At 37.7% G+C, this 22,670-nt stretch overlaps 4 protein-coding genes across 5 annotated transcripts; 1 reads left to right on the top strand and 3 right to left on the bottom strand.

Annotated features, from left to right (window-relative positions):
- Positions 1-2,741: 2,741 nt before the first annotated feature.
- FLA8 (FASCICLIN-like arabinogalactan protein 8) lies at positions 2,742-4,379 on the bottom strand. The gene has a single exon (XM_086236883.1). It carries the CDS (start codon positions 4,333-4,335, stop codon positions 3,055-3,057), a length of 1,281 nt encoding a protein of 426 aa, XP_086093009.1. The 5' UTR covers positions 4,336-4,379; the 3' UTR covers positions 2,742-3,054.
- Positions 4,380-10,927: 6,548 nt separating this feature from the next.
- Positions 10,928-13,975, top strand: GRF9 (growth-regulating factor 9). Of its 2 annotated transcripts, none has more exons than XM_086237735.1 (3): positions 10,928-11,431; positions 12,113-12,763; positions 13,059-13,975. In XM_086237735.1, the coding sequence occupies exons 1-3, from the start codon at positions 11,101-11,103 to the stop codon at positions 13,481-13,483; spliced, it is 1,407 nt and encodes a 468-aa protein (XP_086093861.1). In that variant the 5' UTR covers positions 10,928-11,100; the 3' UTR covers positions 13,484-13,975. The 2 variants fall into 2 exon arrangements, with proteins under 2 accessions (XP_086093861.1, XP_086093860.1); XM_086237734.1 differs by having other exon boundaries at positions 12,113-12,775.
- Positions 13,976-14,138: 163 nt separating this feature from the next.
- On the bottom strand, positions 14,139-16,729 carry AUR3 (ataurora3). The gene is made up of 6 exons (XM_086235004.1): positions 16,162-16,729; positions 15,823-16,065; positions 15,612-15,707; positions 14,850-15,064; positions 14,686-14,758; positions 14,139-14,574 (listed from the first exon to the last, which is right to left on the bottom strand). Exons 1-6 carry the CDS (start codon positions 16,294-16,296, stop codon positions 14,473-14,475), a joined length of 864 nt encoding a protein of 287 aa, XP_086091130.1. The 5' UTR covers positions 16,297-16,729; the 3' UTR covers positions 14,139-14,472.
- A 134-nt stretch (positions 16,730-16,863) lies between these two features.
- Positions 16,864-22,670, bottom strand: LOC147290762 (AAA-type ATPase family protein). Its single transcript, XM_086235003.1, has 14 exons — positions 22,562-22,670; positions 22,155-22,473; positions 21,315-21,406; positions 21,175-21,194; positions 20,741-20,981; positions 20,556-20,651; positions 20,341-20,456; positions 20,149-20,229; positions 19,261-19,384; positions 18,711-18,760; positions 18,205-18,295; positions 17,806-17,841; positions 17,473-17,570; positions 16,864-17,334 (listed from the first exon to the last, which is right to left on the bottom strand). The coding sequence occupies exons 2-14, from the start codon at positions 22,469-22,471 to the stop codon at positions 17,218-17,220; spliced, it is 1,479 nt and encodes a 492-aa protein (XP_086091129.1). The 5' UTR covers positions 22,472-22,473; positions 22,562-22,670; the 3' UTR covers positions 16,864-17,217.

The raw sequence follows: 22,670 nt of genomic DNA, 5'->3' as shown, positions 1-22,670 counted from the left end.
TGTCCACTTTAATGAGCTGAGCGCTCGACACTTTCACTGAGCACTCGGTACTATTCACGAGCGCTTGACACTGTTCACTGAGCGCTAAGCAATTGTCACTGTACGATAATAACTATTTGAATTGCATAAAACACTCGTGTTATATTATTATTAATTATCACTGTGCGACAATGACAATTTGCCCAGTTAAAAAAAAAAATCACGCCGAGCGCTCGACACCAAAAACAAGGAAGAAAATATAACATAGGCTTTATTTGTATAAAGTGAACTTATTTATTTCAACTTTTTAAGTAAATTTATTTATCATTAAGGGCTGTAAAATGTAATTTAGAGTAATTTACTTAAGAAAAAACGCTTCATTTATAACACGTTATCATTTTAATTTTATGGTATGAGAAATTAATAGTGAGATGACTCTTGAGTAGGAAACTAAAAATGAACAGTTTTGATCATTGAATTGCATTGGTAGATGTTACACAAAAAAAATGTTCTTACTTTTCTTCAAGTAAGAACATTCTTACTTGAATGTGATATATATATAATTGGCTTGAAGAAAATTCTTACTTGAATGTGATATATATATAATTGGCAGGCCTAAGCCCAAAACGAAAACTACACGGTTATAGCCATGCACCACGAGTCATAGTGACTTCGTCTACAAAAATAAAAAATTAAAGAATTAAAGCTTAGTTTGATATTGTTGTCGGAAAAATTAGCTGTGAAATAAAATATATGTAAAGTATAATTAGCTATGAAACAAAACAGTTTAAATACATTATATTTTCAAAAATGCTTTGAATGTAAGGGCCGCAAAAGTAATGCAGACCAAGCCCAAATTGAAGGTAATCCCTACAAGATTCAGTATAGTACTGTATATGTTAAATCAATACTATCCATGTTTTAAGACCATTAATTATAAGCATATATATATACATATATATATATATATATACTGATAATTAAATGGCTAAATGATTTCTGATTTGGTTGAAACCTAAAATATGAACGGTTTAGATTATGAGATTATATTGTGTAGTGGGCCCAAAATGGTGGTTAGTATTGTATTGTTTTATTAACTAGTTAGCTCTAGAACATTTTTGTATATATATATTTTTTATTCTTTTTATACCTAGAAACCTCAAGATGAGAACCTAGATTTAAAACTGAGGTTTCCTACCTAATCTTACAATATTTTGGAGGTAGGAAACTCTAGCATGTAGCTAAATAGGTATATTTGAAGAATTGAACCTCATACCACGCAGAAGCAAACCACGGGTCTGACCACTCGACTGAAGTCTCCTTAGTCATTATAAGCATATTTTAAACCAATTCGATCCATTCAGCAAGATATGCAAGTAATTGCTTTATGTTTTGAAACCATTAATTACTACAAGCATATTTTCGGGAGGCAAATTTTCTTGTTGATGCTTTAGCTTCCACTGGACATTCTGATCCAGACAGTCAAATTTGGAGAGATTGCCTTCCGTCATTGGCTCTTCAAACTTCTTGTATTTTTTTTTTGGTCGAAAAAACTTCTTGTATGATATGTGGGAATTAGGTGGTTGTAGAGGCTTTGTGCTTTGATTTTCCTTTTCTAACCAAAAAAACAAAAAGAGATCTTGTGCCATAAATTGATGGCCATATATTAAGATTAGACTAAATATGAAATGCAATACTCGAAATCTGATTTTTGATACGGATTACAATTCTCAAACCCATGAGGATTGAGGAGTCAGGACCCCCGATTTCTTATTGTACTGGTTTGCTATACATTGCTTCAACTTGGTCAGGATGTGGTAAGTATTGCACCTAAACGAGCTATATTTTGCATGTTTATTTGAGTTACAAACATGCACAACAGTACAACACGACTCATGTTTATTTATAATTTTTGTCGTACTCATGCTAGCCCATCTAATAATGATACTATATTTAGATAGTGAAAACTTGGGCATGAATAGTGGCAAAAAAAAAACACTTGGGCATGAAAGCATGATATAGCCCACAACTCACACCCCCTTTTGTGCTCGTAGCTTAAACAGAGCGAATTTCATTTGTTTTTTATGAGTTTCGAAACTTATCTTATATTCATTTTCTTTCCTACAATCAAATATTCAGATTCGCTCTTGAAAAAAAATTTGAAAAGGAAAAACACAATGTTAAACAAATTGTATCAAAATTGAATAATAGATTTCGTGCTCGTACATAACTTGTTTCGTACACATTGCTATGTTAATGATTAATGAACCAAAAAAATTGGTCAATCCCTGCCCGACTTATTTATTGGTGTCGTGTTCATGCTAAACTCAACATGTTTCGTGGTCGTGCCAACCCAATTGGTTTTACACCTCTACACAAACTTGGTTATAATAAAATACCAGACCCAACAACAATCACAATGTCACAGTAGACTTGGCAACCAGTTGTACGTGAAAGTGTGTCGTACACCAAACTCAAACACGACCCCCATTAAGCTAATAGGTAAAGAATTGCAAGCCGTTGAAACACGAACCCATGCGGCTTCTAGCCGTTCAATACAGTCCATTCGCGGCACCAAGAACAGATCCAAATTCTGGAAAGATCCAGAAAGAAGAAACAAATACTTTATATAAAGTGGTCGTCCCCACACATTTCGAAAAAGTATATTAAGTATTAATATTAATATACAGCACCCACGTGGGATCACAGTCAGCTCCGCCAATCCATGAGCTTGGATTTTACAGATCGTGAACAGATAGTCAGATACCAATCATACCATAAACCCCTATATTAAAAATAACAGGCCGCGACACACACGATTATTTCACAACCTCAAAAAGCCAAAACAAATCGACTCTCGCTCGCTCACAGCCTCACTCTCACACACGAACAGCCACTTCTGCTAAAACGCGCAGCTTCCCATAAATTAAAAATTGAAAATTAAAATAAATTAAATTAAAACCTGTCTAGCCGGTAACAACGGAGTAAAAACTGTAAAAGTAAACAATAAATCAAAATACTACAAAACAACAAAAAATAAAAAAGAAATAAATTAACAGACAACTAAATTACCATTCAGGACAAGACAATGGAGGAAATAACAGTGGCACAGACGGTCGCCAGTACTGTCAATGTCATCAGCAATGCAGGTGGTGTCACGTGACCGGCTCCATTCTCTGAGGTGCTGTTCTCCGACTCGGCCGACGGAGCGTCCGACGGAGATCCCTCCGGTGTCTCCAAAGGCGGTGCCGGCGGCGAAGCTGCAAGAGGCGACGGCGCTTCTACCGAAGCTGGACTGGGAGCGAGCTCAGGTGCTGGTGAGGGAGAAACCTCTGGGGCAGGTCCCGGCGCCGGAGATGGAGATTTTCCGAACAACTCGGTCGGAAGCAGCACATTGTCGACGGTGAAGATCGCGAGCGGCGGCGCGTCGAGGACCGTGTCGGCAACTCGAGACGAGTCGACTCCGGTGTGAAGGGTGACGGAATCTCCGGCTGAGGTGACCGTTAGATCATACTTTCCGGCGCCGTTGGTGGCCAGAGTGCTGATAGGATGCTTGGTCGTCTTCAAAGTCCCGATCGGAGTGTAACCGGCGACGACATGGTACTGCAAGAGCGAGACGACCTCAGCATTGGTGAGCTTGCTCAGATCGGGCACACCAGGAGCCTTGAAAGCCTCATCGTTGGGTGCGAAAATAGTCAAACCCTTATCAACCGTCGCCGTAATCGCCTTGATCACACCGCTCGATATGAGCAACGAAGCGAAGGTCTTGCATCCAGCTTTCTCAAGCAGCGCCGTAATGTTGACGTCGGAAGCCGACGGCGCGGGCGCCGTTAAGATTCCCGGCGCGATGACCGGCGCGGAGATCTCGATGACGGAGATGTTGTAGGGGATCTGCTTGACGGATTTGGTGTAGCTGGAATCGAGTTTGGAGCCGGGAGCCGCGGAGCCGAAGCCGACCTTGCCGCCGGTGAGGTCGGTGATGTTGACGAAGCCGAGGTTGCCGGGCGCGTGGCCGGTGGTCTGGTAGAGGGTGGTGGTGAGGGTGGAGCCGTTGGAGAGCTTGTGGAGCTTGGTGGGGTCGTAGTAGTCGAGGAGGACGTGGAGGCTGAGAGCGTTTTTGATGACGGAGAGGGGGTGTTTGGATGTGAGGGCGGACATGGCCGCGTTATTCAGGACGAGGATAGTGATTGTTTGGCGGGTGTTGATTTCGTCGGCTAATTTTGTTTGGGAGAGGAAGCTGTTGTAGACGCTGTAGTCCGGGTTGGCGGAGAGAATGTCGGTGATGTTGTGGGCTGAGATTGCGGTGGCGAGGACCAGGAGAGTCAGGACCAGGAGGTTGCTGCTTAGTGAGGCCATGGTGGTGCTGGTGCAGAGAGAGAGAGAGAGAGAGAGAGGGGGGGAGTGAGAGAGTGTGAGAGAGTTAAAACTTAAAAGAGTGGGGGTTGAGGGGTTAAGAGTTAACCGGGGTTAAGTTAACCATGGTTGGGTTTATGAGGGGCCATGTGGGAGGGGGGCATTGTGTTTTTTTTGGTAGGAGGGAGAGCCAAAGGCCCAGAGGGGTCAGGGGGCATTGCGTTTTTGGCAACAGCTGGAAATGAAAAAGAGGGGTTCGTTTGAGTGACATATGCTTCTGCTTCTTATTCCGTTTCTTTGGGGGTGAAACTGAAATGACAGGAATGGCCTTGGCTTTTTTAGGTTTCATCTTGGGTTAAAGAGTAGAGAGGATGTGATTAACTGATTATGTTGTGGGGTTGTAGCAAAAAATGATAAAAAGAGGATATGAATATATGATTAAGAAATGGAAATGGTCAAATAGCCAGGGTTGTGCCAACGGCTCTAAACCCCAGGTGGGAAGTTGAGAAACCTTTGGGTGGGTTTAGTTTCTTAGGTGGAAGAAAAACTTGACTGGTATAACACATTATTCCTCCTCACCTGATTAATTATTATGAAATATGAGTCATATGACACACATATATCACTTGCATGAAATGTTTTCTCCCTAAATACTTAAATAGAGTGGAGTGTTTGTCCTACAACAAAAGATCAATATGAGGTGCAGTTTCAAGAAATTTTATAAAATGAACTATTTTAATGAAACACTTACAATTTTGACTTAAGTTTTAAAAAATTAACAATGTTGCCTCTTTTTTACTTTGAAAATGGTTAAATTACTCATAAAATCGAGAAGATAAAATATTAAGGCGTACTAAAGTTGAAAAGATTAAGACTATAATCGAAATGTTTACATTTAAAATCTTAGAGTCAAAAAATATTTATACAAGGGTAAATAATTCAGTTCAAAAAAAGCCCAACGAGTGAAAATTGTTAACTTTTCAAACATAAGTCAAAATTGTAAATGTTTGATTAAAATGAGTCATTTTACAAAGCTTTCCTTGTCCAATTTGTGCAACTTCAAGCACATTATATAGCTAGTGACTTCACAGTAGTTCATGATTTTACCAGTTTCTGGTGTGCTGTACTATGAATTTTGTTTTGGGGTCATGGGATCATAGCTAGGGGTGGTCCATGCAAGGTACGGTGTAACTGGTGTTTGGCGCCGGCACAGCATTGTCTTTTTCAAATCCAGGCATAGACGTGTCTTAGTATTTTACCTCTAGACAGCAATGTATGGTAATGATTTGCCCATTAATTGGACACCTTTTCTTATGGTTTCAATATCCCAAATGCATTGCTAATTTGCTCAATAATGCTATAAGCATATAACAGTAGTGAGGTTATAACCATTAGCTGATCTTGAGATTCTGGGATCCAACCTAGCTTAATCATAAAAATAGAACCTTGTTTTTTTTTTTTTTTTATATGGACATTACTTGGACCATATAAGTATATAAATGATTTATGAAATCTAGGGCTTCAACATTTTAAATTCTAAAACGATTGTCTGCTTCACCTATCCTTAAAACTACCCCTGTGTTATAATTGGTTGTTGCCATCCAAACAAGTAATAATATTGTAAAATACCATCCTTAATGTTTACCGATCGTGATTGTTAGAAAGCATTGTTGTGTGGAACAAGTAGAAATTTTAGGAATGCCCTAATTAATTGGAAGGATTTGAATAAGTGAGTTGCCACTTGCCATAAACCCCAACCTCCCACCCATTTTTGTGAGCTACCCTTATGACCTACATGATATGAAGCTGTCACGAATAACCAGCTGTTAACTACAATACTACTTATAACTTTCCATATGCAAATCTTCTTAAATAATGCAAGGCATATATGCATACCACCACTTTAATGCTTTGCTTCTGCCCATACCCCATAGCTAGCCTTAACATAGCAGCCAAATGCTAATAATAATTTGCATAGTAGTGTTATGTAATTTTAAAAGGCAGAGAAAGAAAGGAAAAGGTATAAAAATTAAAGTTGCCAAGCTTAATTTAGGTCTCTCCTCAATCACAAGCAACATCTTGAATTTTTTGTTTCTTGAAATATAAAATTACAATTTGAATTTGCAAACGAGCACAATGACCACAAACAACTTGATTAAAGTTAAAAAGGGATTTGAGATGAGCTTCAGAGGACAAACAGCCGAACCAAATCTTCAAAGTGCATGTCGAGAGAGTGTCCAAAACAAGACCATGACTTTCAACTTTTTCTTTTCGTTTGATTGGAAAAATCAAGTAAAATCTGAAAAGGATTCCAAATTTGGTATTAGAGAATAAGAGGAACACTATTGGATGTAACAACTATTATCATTAAAAGTCATTTATTACTAGGATAAAATATTAATTCAAGAGTGTGGTTATATTTTACTACTCAAGCTAGCTACACAAAAACGTTAGTGAACAAGCATGTGAATTTCTTTGTCTACAAGTTTTGATTTTTTTTTGCTTTTCCTTTTTATTTGACAAAGTGAAATTGATGACTTCAAAAGATGATTAGATCGATGGGAATAAATCCATGAATTCTTGTGAGACAAGTTGTCTCTATCGATCTGGGGCAAAGGGCATTTTTATCTGCTAGCTAGGGGATGAAGTTCCTTTTTATGTTATGACTTCAATATAGATAACAAACTTAATTATTATTCTGCAAAATGAATGGAAATATTGTTTCCATAAACTTTGTTAAAATGCCTTCGAAATTAACATGAAGAGTAAAGAAAGACAAAAACCCAATTGGTTCTAGCCCATGAGAATTTAGTGCTACGAATTAATATGATCAATGTCTATTTTTGGGTAATTAGAGCATGGATGTTGGGGACCCATCATGCAGAGGACATTAATTGTCGGCAACTTTGTAAGCACCACATGTAAAGCAAAAATAAGTGGTGTAAAATGTAAGGTTGCTTCCCGATATATTGGTTGTCATGCATGTGACTCTGTGCTCCTAGAAATCTATAATCCTATTAACAAATGAAACACATGCACACATACATATATGGTCCACCCCCTAGCTGTTGCTGGTCAATATGCATATATAGGGTGAAAAATCAATAACAAATTTATATAGGAATGGAATTGGAAGTGAGATTAGAAACTTATGGCATGTTATGGGATTAGGTGGAGCAAATCACATTAATCTTTTTTTTTTTTCTTTTTCTTTTAGATGATAAAAAAGAGGCTTATTCACACCATTGCCCCCTGTAAGATACACTTTTTTTCACTTTGCCACCTGAAACTTAAATCCTCTCAGTTTGCCACCTGAACTTCACAAAGTTGTTGCAAAAGACCCTATGTCGTTAACTTTGTCAATTTTTCCGTTAAAATAGCTGACATGGCACCTATATGGCATGAGTGAGACCATTTTTTAGTTATGTAAGATCCATGTAGACAAGCAAAATTATAAAAAATTGACATGTATCTTATTATTTTTAGTTTAAAAATTATTTTTTTTGTCCACATGGATTTTACATAACTAAAAAAGGGTCTCACTCATGCCATATAGGTGTCACGTCAGCTATTTTAACGGAAAAATTGACAGAGTTAACGGCATAGGGTCTTTTGCAATAACTTTGTGAAGTTCAGGTGGTAAACTGAGAGGATTTAAGTTTCAGGGGGCAAAGTGAAAAAAAGTGTATCTTACAAGGGGCAATGGTGTAAATAAGCCTAAAAAAGATTTGCATTGTTCCAATTCCAACTAGAGGACGTATGCTGCAAGCTATCATACACCTAGTGACCTGCAATTCCAGTTTCTTACTACAAACATGAGAAATTTACACATATGAGGACTTATAGCTACAGTAATAAGATTGAGTACATACTCTCCCATCTATAAGATCTAGTCACCTACGTCGTTTATATATGTATTTTACAAATGGTTGTAATTGAAAGATCATTAATTAGCATTTTCGTCCATTAAATTTTCACACGTCGAACAAATTCCAGCCACAACCTACTTGGGACGAATAAGAAGCAAAGGGCCCTGGCTGCCTTGAAGAAGGAGGCGAAGAAAGTGATCATGTAGAGGAAGGCGAAGAACAAGGCAGAGAAGGAGGAGTCATCCAACAAAACTTGTGATGTTATTGAGCCGCCGGCGGAGGAGTGGAATAAGGAAATACTGATTATGATTCTGATGAATTATTTGAGGGTTCTTTTCTAGAGTTTATTCTTTCCTGTGTCAGTGATGCCACACAAGAAATTGATAAATTTGTGGTTTGCCCATTATATACCTTTTTCTTCTATCTGGCTTAATATTCCAGTTACATTTCTATAAGCATGTAACAGTGAGGTTAATTATTACCATTAGCCAAACATGCCCTTGTTGGGTGTTGCCATTCAAACAAGTAATGGTGTATAATACCATCCTCAATGTATAATGATTGTGATTGTTAAAAAGCATTGTTGTTTAGAACAAGTAGGGTTTTAGGAAATGCCCTAAATTATTGGGAAAGATTTGAGTGAGTGGCTTGCCATAAGCCTCAACCTCCCACTCATTTCTGTGACCCAACTTATGACTTATATTTATATGTTGTCGCCAAAAACCAGGTTGTTCGATCCCATTCATAACTTTCCAAATGCACATCTTCAAATAATGTAAGGCACATTGCATATATACCATGTACAACTTTAATGCTTTGCTTCTGCCCATACCACTTAGGCCTTAATAGTCGGAATAAAATCTTTTGCTGATATTTTTGGTACTGGTTTTGTGTTTCCATCCAATACGACATTGTTTTGGTATTTCGAATAAAGTATTTTGAGTTTCGTTAATTTCTAAAATTTATGTTAAAAGGAATGATTATATAGAAGCCTAAAATAAACAAAAGGATCAAGTTGTGAGAGTAGCAACCATAAAAGGATGAAGCTACTTGCCGGATAATGACACTACTCGTACTACATTTCAATTTTGCTCGATTAAAGAAAAATGTTTATGGAAAAAGCATGTGAATTTCTTTGTGTACAAGTTTGGATTTTTATTTTTTTTCCTTTTTGCTTGACAAAGTGAAGTGATCGAGTTCAAAAGATTAGATGGGAATAAATTCGATCATGAATGAAAGAAAGACAAGTTGTCGATCTCTATCAGAAGCATAAACCACATTTCGACAAAGGGTATTTTTATCCCCTAGCTAGGGGATGGAGTCCCTTTCTTTTTCTTGACTTCAATATATATAACAAACTTAATTATTATTCTGCAAAATCAGTGGCTTTGTTTTCATTGGCTTTGTTAAAAAATGCCTTCGAAACATAGAGTAAGGGAAGACAAAAACACTATTGGCTCTAGCCCATGGGAATTTAGTGCTACAAATATAATTAAGCTCTATATTTTGAGTTTAGAGCATTGTTTTTTGTTTTGTTTTGTTTTTTTTAATGTTTTGATGACAAACGAAAAGGATGAGTTTAGAGAGCATGTTGGGGACCCATAAAATTTTGTCGGCAACACTGTAAGCACCACTTGTAAAACAATTGGTTACCATGTGACTTTGTGCCTCCATTGACACATGAAACACACACATGGTCCCCTAGCTGTTGTTGGCATGGCCTCTAATCTATATATATGAATATATAATTAAGGTGAGAAAAGCAATAACAAATACAAGAATGAAATTGGAAATGAGGGTAGGAACTTATGGCAAGTTAAGTTTAGGGCAAAACGACATCACAACCAAGTCTTTCAAATAATAAAAGAGTTATCACTACAACAATTTCTCACATATTACACCGTTTTTTGGACACCGTTATCCAAACTATACGTTTTTATACAAACATAAGAAATTTGCACATTGTGGGAGACTCACAACAATAAAAAAAGTAAGAAATTATTCTGTATAATCGATACACATTCAAGTGGTATAACTAAATCTAATGTGTCATAATATGAGTGAATGTTATTAATACTATATCCTACTAATATAATTATATCGTCCAATAATACCCTTATACGTTAGATTAGTTACACCATATATCAGTGTATCAGTTACACCCAATAATTTTTTCTATAAAACCACTTACCCTTGCACTGTTACGGTGAGTACAATCCTTAATGGTCGATATTTTTCAACGTATTAGTCAGTTTTAAGAACTTATTATAGTGCCCAACCACCTCACAAGGCTCACAAAACACAATGTGTACTTAGGCTAGGCCATATACTAGGATCTTTCAAAAGTCGGCCCAGTTCATGTCAGCAGACTCAGCTCAACAATTTGTAACAAAAACCCAAAAAATTCTGACCCAGCCCACAGAGTCACTTTACTCTCAGCCCAACCCAACCCAACAAACGAGAACGAGAACAAGAACAGGAACAGACAAAACAAACAAGTACGTTACGCAACGCAACGCACACGCGGGACCCGCCACACGTAAAAACCCAACGACGTGGCGTCCTGCGGTCTCCCACTACTGCCAGACAAGCACTGGCAGGCGCGTGGAGTACATCCCCAGCGAAGCACGAACCGTCTCGCCAATTGGAGCGTGCGGCACACGCGCTGCTGTTTTAAAAACAAAGCTGGTCTGAAATGAAAACTGTTGCCTGCGAACACTGCAAAAGGCTGAGCGAGAGAGACAGGGATTGTCAGGCTCTCTCTGACGACACCCACCTTTATACAAAGCAGAGCCACAATGGCTTTCAATTTGTACAGAGACTCAGACCCAGTTCTTGTTTTTGCCTTAAAATAGATTGAATTGGTCAAATTGAGCAAGCAGTTCATGTGGTGACAGTAATGGAGGAGACCCAAATGGTGGTGAAAAAGGAGAGTGGTGATGATCATCAGATGAAAGAGGAAAAATCGTCACCGTCCATCAAGTTGGGTCTTGGGATTGGTGGTGTTGATGAAGTTGGTGGTGGTGGTGGTGGTGTTGGGAATAAGAGGTGTTGTGGGTTGTTCACGGCTGTTCAGTTGCATGAGCTGGAGCAACAGGCTCTCATCTACAAGCACATAGCTGCTGCTCTTCCTGTTCCTTTAAACCTTTTGGTTCCCATTTGGAAGAGTGTTGTTACCTCTTTTGGCTCCGCAAATGGTGCTGCTGCTATCTATAAGCAATACCCCAGCTGTAAGTCCATCTCTCTCTCTCATAATGGGATTTTAAGTTTATACACATTGCACACACAAACAGCACAAAATTCTAACTTGTATATGTGTGCTTGTGGGTTGTTATTATAAGAATTGAACTGGGTTTTCTTATAACTATTTGGGGCTTAAGCATTTTTAGTTAGTGTGGACTTTGTTTCAATGGATTACCAGAGATATTTTAGTGTGGGTTTTTAGAAATGTACTTATTTTACTTCAAATTTGGAGAGGCCTAGGCTTATTTGACCTGAAATTTTAGGTGGGATGGTGTTAATCAAATTGGCATGTTTATTTCTGCTAATTTTACTGCAAAATGCTATTGTGTTCCCTAACAAATGATTCTGTCTGTGTATTAGGCTTCAAATTTGAGACGGGCTTGAGTACATTAGATTCTATCGTTTCCTCCACTGAATTTAACGAGTAGTACTAATGATAATGTCAGTTTTGTTCATTAAGATGGTTTCATGGAATTCAACTTGAATGTAATAAATTAATGTCCTATCAAGTGATTATTTATGTGTGAATTTAGATCAGATAACTTGATTTTTGGGAAGGACTTTTCCTTGTTTGGTTTTGTTTTGCATGACATTTGAAATTGGTCTTTGCTTATTCAGTTGAAGATTTTGATACTGTTCTTTTGTTCATTTCAATTGATTGTTTTCAGTTATAGGATTCAGTCCTCTGGGCTTTGAATATAGGAACGCAATGGATCCTGAACCAGGAAGGTGTAGAAGAACTGATGGAAAGAAATGGAGGTGTGGTAAGAGTGTAGTACCTGATCAGAAATATTGTCAACAACACATGCACAGAGGCCGCAACCGTTCAAGAAAGCCTGTGGAAGCTTCTGAAATCGCCTCTCCTCCTGACACAAAAACACCCAAGAATTCAGAGGGTGAAAAATGGAACTCAAAAACTAACCTTCAGATTTCAACCCCCAAAGGCCTTCAATTTATGGCCCAATCCTCCAATGATATTAGGGTCAGCCCTGGTACAACCACCACTTCTACCAGCTATCAGGAATGTAAGAAAAATATTAGTTCTGTAACTTCTGTTACAGCAACACCCATCACCAATACACTTACCAATAGAACTGCTAAGGCCCCTGCTGCTGCAGCCACCACCACCGCTGCCACCACCGCCATTAGCAATAAAAATAACCTTAACATTGGCGTAAAAGACAACAGTAGCAACAATGCTGGTGACAGTTATTGCATTATCAGAGGAAGCAGCAACAACAGAAACCACATTAATGTTGGTACTAATATATCGCCAGGGACACCAGGATTGGGCTTCTCCCCGAAGAGCGTTCTTCAAGGTAGACGTGCAAGTAAGGCCGAATCTTTGTGCTTTGAAATGTTTTCTTTTTCCCCATATATCTTTTAATTGATAAGGATAACCACTGGACATGAGAAAATTTCCACACTAAGGAATGTTTAACTTGGTGTTGCTTGGTGATATAAACTGACTTCTTAACCCTTGAGGCCTAACAAAAGAGGCCATCGGAATCATATAGGATAGAAAAGGTTTTAGTGACCAAAATTTATTCTCTAGCTTGTCCTTTAAATCAACTGGAGTATTTACATATTTATTTCATTTACTTTTGTTTTCAGTTCTTCTAGGTTGCAATGGCTTATGCTTTGATAACAGAAGTGGTATAGAACCTGAACCAGGGAGGTGTAGGAGAACGGATGGAAAGAAGTGGCGATGCCGAAGGGATGTTCTTCTTGATCAGAAGTATTGTGACCGGCATATCCACAGAGGAGCAAAGCAAATGAAAACCTCCCAACCTGTTGCTGTTCCTTCTGCTTCTGCTGCTGCTATGAATACTGCTCAGCTCTCTCAGACCACAGCCATACCCACAGCCATACCCAGGAGGACTGATTGTGCAACCCCCAATACAAATCTCACCATTTCCATCCCAGCAAGTCCGCCACCGATACAAGATGATGAAAAAAGTAACCCCAGCAGTGACAGTGACACAACCATTACTGACACCAGCCTTACTGCTCATGAACATAGTTATGTTTCTTCATAGAGGACTACCCTTTCCATCTTTAAGTGCTTTTGTACCATTCCCAGCATTTTGAGGTTTCCCAAATTGTGAAATTTGTGTTTTTTGGCAACCAATTTCCACAGATGATTTTCATCGGGAAAAAAATTGTCTATTGTTGCTTTACGTAGGGTAAAGAAATGCTGTGAGGAAATAATTGATAAGTTCATGTCGTGTTGGGGTTCAACATCCCTCTCCCAATAAATGATTACATGACCGGTAAGCGAGGGGTTATTCTGAGATGTATATGCTGAAGACCTGGAATTGAGGTTTTCTTTGCATGAATTTTGGCTTTCAAAAGAATTGTTTGTTTCTTCTTTTTGTTCTTGAACATGTAGGTCTAGCCATCTGTTTTTGTAATCGTGAACAATCTAAGCATGGATGCCAAATTAATGTTTGTAATTTTGATGTAACTTTTGGCATAGAGAGCAGCAAATGTTTGGGAAGTGCTTTTACCCATTTTCCAAAATATTAACATAAAAAGTGACCGTCTTTAGTTACTACAACAGTTTTCTTCTTTTGCGTTCCCCTAACATTGCCACCAACATATTACAAAGATTTTCCCAAGCAAGTAACATACTTGCTTCCATAGTTCCATGGTTATATATTAGTTTAACTGTTAATCCATCCAAATTTTACATAAACCAGAAGAGACAAATCATGAAACTTACTATTTACTGACTACAGTGAGAACTGAGAAGTAGATTTAAGTATACACAACTGATGTAGTCAATGCATTCAGGCAATCCAGTAGTTTGATGGAACTACTATGAGCAGAAGTTGCAGAGATACAACATACAAGTTTTTCTTAGCATAAAACAAGGTACATACAGCCTAAAGTTGGTGTCATAGTAGAGAAATTAATTGCCTCTTGCTGTTGATGAAATATTGCCCAAAAGATTACAGCATCTAATGTAAAACTCAGCCATGCAAACTCCTCACAGTCATGTAGAGCAAGATGATAGTTAGAAGAGCTAGCTCTTGCAGATACCCGTAGGATCCGCATTCTTGATTATCCAAGGGTGCTCCATGATCTTCTGAAGAGAGAGCCTCTTTGAGGAGTCCTTCACAAGAAGCTGCACAAAGTTCAACTTACTTCAGGAAGGAAATGATTACTGATACCAACAACATCTGAAATTCCATTTCCCCAACTACCATTAAGAACATAATCATGGGACAAAACTTACCCCGGTAATGAGATCTTTAGCTTCTGCAGAAACCTGAGGGCTTTCAGGGAAGCTTAGGTCAATCTTCATTATCCTGTTTCCAAACTCAATTTATTATCCACTTGTGGTTCAATTCAGGTTATGGAACCACTCTAATTGATGCATACAAAATACCCATTTCATACCTTTTGAATGTATCTCTTTGGCTTTCGGCTTCAAAGGGAGGAATACCATAGAGGAACTCATAGCAAAGAATGCCCAAAGTCCAGATATCAACCGTGTAATCATGAGCTTTATTCTCCACCATTTCTGGTGCTAAATAGTCCAAAGTTCCACACATGGTGTGCCTCTTGCTTCTTGACTGTACAGACCATCCAAAGTCTGCAATTTTCAATCGACCCTACAAAGATATGTTTGTAATCAATTAATTAAACAGTGTTCCATGCAAAGTTCTCACCTTGTTCAATGATAATACAAAATGACAGTTCAGGCATAGAAACCAAGTATAAATTACTTGTCCCATGGAATGTTCTACAAAATTGCATGAAGAAAACTATATCCCTATAAAGTTAAGACTAAAGCAAAAAGAATATAGCTGTTTTCTCCTTTCAAGAACTAAAATCAGCACATAATTTGAATGCTATGAGTATTTTTTGTCTAAACATCAAATTTTAGTTTACTCTTTTGAGCTGCCAAGCTTCATTAAAATTGAAAGAAAAAAAGAAATCAACCCTGAACAAATGAAATATTGTCATTGTTACTGTTTGGGATTAGAAAATGTATAACATTGGCATTTGGGCTAAGTTAAGCGATTAAAGAGTCACATTTCCCATATGTTCTAACTTCTAAGATGACCCAGAACCCAGAACCCAGAATCCAGAGCCCAGAACCTAAACAAATATAACATGGTTTTTAAAAAAGGGAGGAGAAGTAGTAGTAGCATATACCTCATGATCAAGCAACAAATTTTCAGGCTTGATATCCCTATGGATCACATCCTTCTCGTGGCAATACGCCAACGCTTGCGTCAAGCTTAATATGTACTGATTAATCATTACAAAAATAAAAACCTGATTAATTTCTTAAACACACCGAGAGAGAGAGAGAGAGAGAGAGAGAGAGAGAGAGAGAGAGAGAGAGAGAAAGAGAGGAATGTACGGTGGCGGCTTGTTTCTCACTGAGGTAGGTGGTTTTCCTGAGGAGTCCATAAAGCTCACCGCCATGGGCGTACTCGAGGATCAAGAAGATACGGTCGGCGTCGTTGAACCAACCATAGAGACGAAGAATGTTGGGGTGTCTGAGACTCGTCTGGATCTCCATCTCTCTCGTCAGCTGGTGCTGAATCCTGTACTTCTCTATTTGCTTCCTGAACACTCTCTTCAACGCCACCACAAATTTGCTCTGCGCACCCCCCAAATTTTAATTTTTTTTTTCCCCCCAAATCAATCAATCATTCAAAAATTCTAAATGTTCGATTCAAAAAATTGGATACGATACCTTGGCTTCTCGGGCCACATAGACTCGGCCGAATTTCCCTTTTCCCAGGGGTTTTCCGATCTCGAAGGCTTGCAAGGACCAATCTCTCTTCTTCTTCGGCAGTTCTCGCTGTTCTCTTAGGGTTTTGGATTTCATTTCCTCCGATTTCCGAAATGGATTTCCCGGTCAAATTTTGGGATTTGAAAAGCCACAGACAGAGAGACTCGAAAGAAAGACGATGACAGTGTGGAAATTTTGAATTTTAACCGCCCTCAGTGAAACGCACCGTTTTTGACATTCTATGCTTGGTTTGCTTAAGTGGTTTTTTTCTGTTGCTGCTCTCTTGTGAGTTGGTTCCTGGCTGGCTGGCTCCTTGGTGTGACTCCTTTTCCTCCTCCCAGTCCCAACTTGTTGTTGGCTTCATTTTGCTTTCTCACCGTGCTCTGAGAAAAAATTTTGGCTATGCCGGTTGTATCACCAATTTTGGGAGTTGTATAGAACGGTTATAGCCAAGAAATTTTCGTGCTGTTAGTTGACGCTTTATGCTTAATGGCAATGGAGTGGGAATACGGAAGGATCGGTAACTCAGTGTTCCAGATCCTGAGTTTTTCTTCCCATCCCCCTCCGATTGCAATTATCAATCTCAATATGAACTTTGTCATCACTTAAGAGTGAAAAATGCTTGATATTTTAGAACTTCTTGTTCCAGCGCAGCAAAAAGCAGACAAAAACGGATGCAAATAATTTGAATGAAGTATCGGGAAATAAGTTGAATCCCATTATTCTTGCAGTTAGGATTATAGTTACTATGAGACACATCTACAGTGGCCTTCCCCCATGGAAAACCCAACTATTACTACAATATACAAACTAAGATAAAAAATAAAAAAAAATTACAAGGAATGCTTAGGAGCAGACAGAGCCCAGTTTGAAGCGTGACATTTACACAATTAAGATATGCTTCTTTTTTACCCCACTCCACCTCCTGTGTTTTACTTTATCATCCTTTCCACTAGTGGCCAAATAAACATGGCTTGCTTTGACCATATACATCATAGAGAATGCTGTAATAGGCATTCAATTAGAGCCAAAGTCCTCATTCCACCGCTCAAGCTCTTCCCACTTACTTTTGCTTAAGCTTGGCCTGATTACAGTCATCGCCCTCTGAAAATCTTCATATCTTAGTGGTCTTACCTGAAAAACAAATAATAATAGCATACATTAAATGCATGAGATCCAAATAGTTTTTCATAGCATTTTATAGTCACGGTGAACATCAAATAATTAGCATAGACCAAGAATTAATTAGCATGTCATAAACAGAACTAATACCTGATTTGCATTAATGGTGAGAATGTTTTCCCCTAGTTCCCTAATTGGCATCATTGCAGCTTCTTCACACAATGCTTGTAGATCACTTCCTGAATATCCTGTACAGATAAGTAACAAATGACAAGCTTAATTTAACCAGAATGATAATTGTTTTTCCAGGAATGTTGATTAAGGTTCAATTCTATCATAAAAGTGGCACAAATACACAGGCTGTAAACCAACAACAAATAGATGAGTGGAAATAAGATTGGTAGAACCAAGTGACCCAATTTTGGTCAAATTTGTTCTGCAAATTGAATGACTTATTGGTTACAACAGGAAAAAATTTCTTACCTTCCGTGTCTCTTGCAAGCCTTTCAAGATCTTCACCTAATACAAGCAAGAAGTAACTTATCACATGACTGGTAAAAAGAACACTAACCACCATGCGCAAGTGGATGCTTGCGCAGTTCACTTTCTTTGATTATTATTTGTTTTGGTGAAATAGTTTTTAAGGAAAAGTTCCAAGAACATTTTCCCCTATACATGATAAACACTTTTATTTCTAAAGTTCTACAAGATGACAAATTCTCTGTTGTAATAAGAGATACCACAGAATATTCTAAAAGGTGGTACACCAATTGAAGTAGTAAACTAAAACATTTTTTAAGCATACTAATGGGCAATACGGGATCATTCATCTTGATTAGACTATTATTAAATAAAAGCTACAAGATAAAAGCATATTCTTACTTGGTAAGGAAAATGCTTGGCCCTTGAGTTTGTGCCTTAGGAGAAGTCTCCTAGCAGTTAAATCTGGTAAAGGTATGTATACTCTCTTCACCTGGTTCAGGGTTTCACAATACAGTGAGTTTTAACCAGAAAAGGCAATGTGAAGTAAACAGACTGGATATCAACAATTTATAAGGGTTCCAACAGGGACAAAGGTGACAAGGATACATCTGAATGTATTGATCAAGTTTCCCTCCATGTAACAGAAGAACCAAGTGGTCACTAGAAGCCTAAACATTTTCCTAAAGCACAATCCTATCATTAGGTATAAATATCAGACAAATATGCTTCAACTACTGAATAAGCATAATATGCATGTGAGCTTGTGCACGTGTGCACACACACATTCTTTAAATAATGATTCATAAGACAGTAATCTGCAGAAGTAGTTTTATTAACACTTCAAACTCAAGTCCCTACAACAATCACACTTCAGCAAATTGAAAAGGGAAAAAAAAAAAACTAACCAATCTTCTAAGAACGGCGTCATCCAGTTCTTGTGGCTTATTAGTAGCACCTGCAAGAACATAAAAACAGATATCAAAGTGCATAATATAATCTTTTTAGGTTTAGGTGTGATCAAAATTTAAAATAAAATAAAGGAAAAAAAATAAAACAACAGTCCTAGATACTCATCGAAGAAGATAATGAGAACAAAGTGCGGGTAATATGTTGAGACAAAAGAAAATAATTCAGAACTTCATTCCGTCCCTCCCTCTCTCCCTCAAATTTTTTTAATTTGATTAAAATGGGGGATCAAGAAAGTTTATTACTAAATTTAAACAAATTTTTGATATTTCAACATCCAAATTGAACATTATTTTCCTTGTTGAAGGTTCCTAAGGGCAGCAGACTCCAATGATTTCAAATAAGAAGTTTAACGTGTATCAAGTTGGCATTGTTAAAGCAAGCTAGCCAACAGTGGCCATCAATGCTAAGCATGATGTACTATTTAATAAAAGACATGGCCTTTGCCATTTGGGATGAGTTTTGGTTGAATAAAGATATAAAGCTTACCAATCACAATTACTAGATCATCAGGATTAGAGGTCACTCCATCAAACTGTATTAGAAACTCCGACTTCAATCTTCTGCTTGCGTCATTTTCGTTTGCCAGCCTTATTGACATGATACTATCAATCTGTAAACAAACAAACAACAGACACAATTACATCACTGATTTTATATTGAACAGTGAAAGCATATAAGACCCCAATTTTTTCTTTTTGGCAAGAAAAAGCATTATTTAACATTTAACACCGTCAGTCAGTTTTCAGGATAGTTAAAAACTTAGCCAGTATGGTGTAAGCAATAAAAATATACCAAGAATACCAAAAATCCCAACTGAAAATAAGGGAGGGGGATCAAATAATAAAAGGATGATAGAGGTGAAACAGTGGAAATAGCGCTGATGGTGGCAGCAGCAGTTGTGACAGAAGTACAGAGACGTAAGTTGAATGTAAAGTTCACAAAAGTTTTATGTTTAGTTTTTTTTTTTTGGGGCCTGGTTTATGTTGTACTTATTTAATAAATGTACAGTATGACTATACTATTTTAATTTATTTATTTATTTACAAACAAACCGAAGAAGATGGATTATTCACCCATACCAATTTTATGTCCTCCAGATGACTGAAAAAAACAATCAGCAATACAAATATTAAAAGTCATCTGTAGGCTATGACTAGATATAGTGAGATACCAGTGACATATAACAACAACATAGACACATAGAGATAATTACCTCATGCTAACGATATCTCCTAATCAAACTATACAATCCACAAGTTCAAGCAAAAAAAAAAACATTCATACTTAAGAGCAGAATCAATAAGACAAAACAGGGGAAGCTGGTGCCAGCTAAAATTGAATATAAATGTAGGAGTTTGCAGGAAAAGTACCCACTTCATCAATGAAAATTACTGATGGCTGTCTGGATATAGCAACCATGAAAAGAGTTCGCACAAGCTTTTCAGCCTCTCCTACCTATTTCAGTGAAAGTAAAACTTATTAGAATTCCTATAAGGACCATAGCCCCACATAAAAAAGGAATAAGAAATAAGAAAAGAAAATGCAGCACTAAGGACAGAGACACACCCATTTTGATGTGAGTGAAGATGCAGAAACATTAAAAAATGTTGCCTCTGACTCTGAAGCAACTGCTTTAGCAAGCATGGTTTTCCCATTACCAGGCGGACCAAACAGAAGTAGACCTGAAAAAAAAGAAAAAAAAAGGCAAAATTATTCATGGAACAAGTTCTTAAGCTGCTTCATCATTATCAGTATGGTGTTACAGTCTTACAAAGCATCACCTCTAGCTGGCCTTCGAAGACCAGTAAACAAGTCTCTTCTCTTAGTTGGCAAAATAACCATCTCCATCAAAGTTTTCTTCACCTTCTCAAGACCGGCTGCAGAGAAACTGAATGAGTAATTTGGTGGACTTAACAAACAGACCAACAAAAATAGACAAGTATAGAGAGTGTTATAAACTTCTCACCAACATCTTCCCACTTAACTGAAGGGCTTCTATCCACAATAGCACTATTTATCATTTCAATCAATTTTGGATCATAACCTGCACCAGATTCTTGCACAGGTTTTGAGCTTATAACATTATTGGTCTGATTCCTCATTGCGGGGATGTTTATTCTAGGATGAGGAGACTTGGGTAACACATTTTTTCTGGTATTTGATGTTGTTGATGTAACTGCAGCAGTTTGTGCATGACCTGAGGTGTTCTGCAAATATTTTGAAAAACAAAAAAATATACAGACAGTATATAGTAATCTTGAATCTTATCAAATCTTCAATTATTTCCAAGCATTAGTGAATACATAGATGCTTCAGATACCAATGTTGTGCATTAGTAAAAGGAAAGCCATGGTTCATTTGAAAAGAAATAAACAGAACATTAGCCAGACCAAACCATACCTTTGATATGGGCATGCCACCTGAAAAGAGAACAAGGAAAAAGAAAGCAAAGAAAGAGAAGTCAAAAGTACTTTCCTAGTATCCATATCAGTGTGATGAAGACAATGCTCAGTTAAGTTGAATCAGTAGGAGATATGGACCTGCTCGTCTATTTAAAACTTGTAATCTCTCAGAAACTTGGCCCTGCCATTTGGATATTTTTTGACGATAAGATTTCACCTTCTCTCGCTCGCTGCCACAAAAGAATGGATTTAATTATAATTACAATGGAAGAGCATCTCAGGATCAATCTTCATGATTGACTTGATATTTAGCAGTGAAAACAGTTGTGGCTGTTCTCTCTTTGTAATGATATTTAATGATTTTGTGTAAAAGCATACCATTTTCTTTACAAAGTCTAAAATCATCCTTCAAGAATGAAAATTAGCCAAGATACAAAAGTCATGTTTTGCTCCTATTCTAAAAGATGAAACTCTTTATATATTGATGATGAAATAAATGTTGTTCCATGTCTTTTCAGATTCCTGATTGCACATTATAACACCTTTTAAATTACCAAATTCTATTTAACAAAATCTTGAGGAACAATAAAGGGCATACTTTTTTGGACTCTTTCAAACCTTACCACCCATAAGTTCCATCATCTTAATGAGTTTGTCAGGGAATTTCCCACAAGGCCAAAAATTGCAAAAGGGGTTAGAATACCTACTGGACTCACTCCTAAAATGTCTCAGGCAGTACACAAAAACCAACCATTACCAATAAAATTGTTAAATTGCATTAATTTGTCACTGAAATCATTAGCAAAATATAAATGCTCATGTCACTTTTACTTCACAACTACACAAAAGAGTTTCAAAATAAAGTTCAATGGCTGCCACACAAAGTTTACATTTCAATTTAAGATGTAATTTTGTATCTAACATCTATATGATTAAGCTTTATGCTAATCAGAAACTGAGCTGAAAAAAATTGAGAACCTGGCGCTGATAAAGGAAGGCACGGGGGTGGAGCTGGCTTCGCCGAGAACTCTCTGGGCGTTGTTGTAGTGAGCAATGGCCTCGTCAACTAAGCCCCACTCTTCAGCCCTAACAGCCTTGGCGATCTCGTCCTTTGCCAAATCGAAGTACCCCTTGAGCTTGTACGCGACGCGTTCGTTCGAGACCGATGCTCCAGGTCCAGCTATGGCGTCCATGGTTGAAGAATTGGGAGGGATTGAGTTTGGGTCAGACTCGTATGATGAGGAGGGGGAGAAGAGTGAGCCTAAAGAGTCGATGAGTCCTTTGAGAAAGCTCATATCTGAGAAGATGCATGTTGATTGTTATTGCGATTTGCAATGAAGAGGAGAGAGAATCTGGAGAGAGAGAGAGAGACAGAATTTTCTTACCATTTCCGGGAGATTTGGGAAACTTTCCGGGAAAGTCATTGTTTGGACTCGAGCTTTTCAGACTCCGGCGAAGAGAAGAAATCGAGCAATTAATTTTAAATGGACAAAG

This window comes from Dryas octopetala, chromosome 3 (assembly GCF_963921425.1).
Source record: "Dryas octopetala chromosome 3, drDryOcto1.1, whole genome shotgun sequence".
Classification (NCBI taxonomy): Eukaryota; Viridiplantae; Streptophyta; class Magnoliopsida; order Rosales; family Rosaceae; genus Dryas; species Dryas octopetala.
The sequence above is the reverse complement of the archived record's forward strand: the minus strand, read 5'-3'. Positions and strand labels throughout refer to the sequence as shown.

What these genes read in the sequence shown, in the direction of transcription:
- FLA8 (XM_086236883.1), bottom strand. Translation starts at nt 4,335, where the DNA reads ATGGCCTCACTAAGCAGCAACCTCCTGGTCCTGACTCTCCTGGTCCTC.
- GRF9 (XM_086237734.1), top strand. Translation starts at nt 11,101, where the DNA reads ATGGAGGAGACCCAAATGGTGGTGAAAAAGGAGAGTGGTGATGATCAT. An exon ending in CTATAAGCAATACCCCAGCT is followed by an intron (nt 11,432 to 12,112) that starts GTAAGTCCATCT and finishes GATTGTTTTCAG; the next exon opens with TTATAGGATTCAGTCCTCTG. An exon ending in TCTTCAAGGTAGACGTGCAA is followed by an intron (nt 12,776 to 13,058) that starts GTAAGGCCGAAT and finishes TTTTGTTTTCAG; the next exon opens with TTCTTCTAGGTTGCAATGGC.
- AUR3 (XM_086235004.1), bottom strand. Translation starts at nt 16,296, where the DNA reads ATGAAATCCAAAACCCTAAGAGAACAGCGAGAACTGCCGAAGAAGAAG. An exon ending in GTGAGAAACAAGCCGCCACC is followed by an intron (nt 15,708 to 15,822) that starts GTACATTCCTCT and finishes ATGATTAATCAG; the next exon opens with TACATATTAAGCTTGACGCA. An exon ending in CAAAGAGATACATTCAAAAG is followed by an intron (nt 14,759 to 14,849) that starts GTATGAAATGGG and finishes GTTTGGAAACAG; the next exon opens with GATAATGAAGATTGACCTAA.
- LOC147290762 (XM_086235003.1), bottom strand. Translation starts at nt 22,471, where the DNA reads ATGAGCTTTCTCAAAGGACTCATCGACTCTTTAGGCTCACTCTTCTCC. An exon ending in GTGGCATGCCCATATCAAAG is followed by an intron (nt 20,982 to 21,174) that starts GTATGGTTTGGT and finishes AAATATTTGCAG; the next exon opens with AACACCTCAGGTCATGCACA. An exon ending in CAGTAATTTTCATTGATGAA is followed by an intron (nt 19,385 to 20,148) that starts GTGGGTACTTTT and finishes GTTTGTTTACAG; the next exon opens with ATTGATAGTATCATGTCAAT.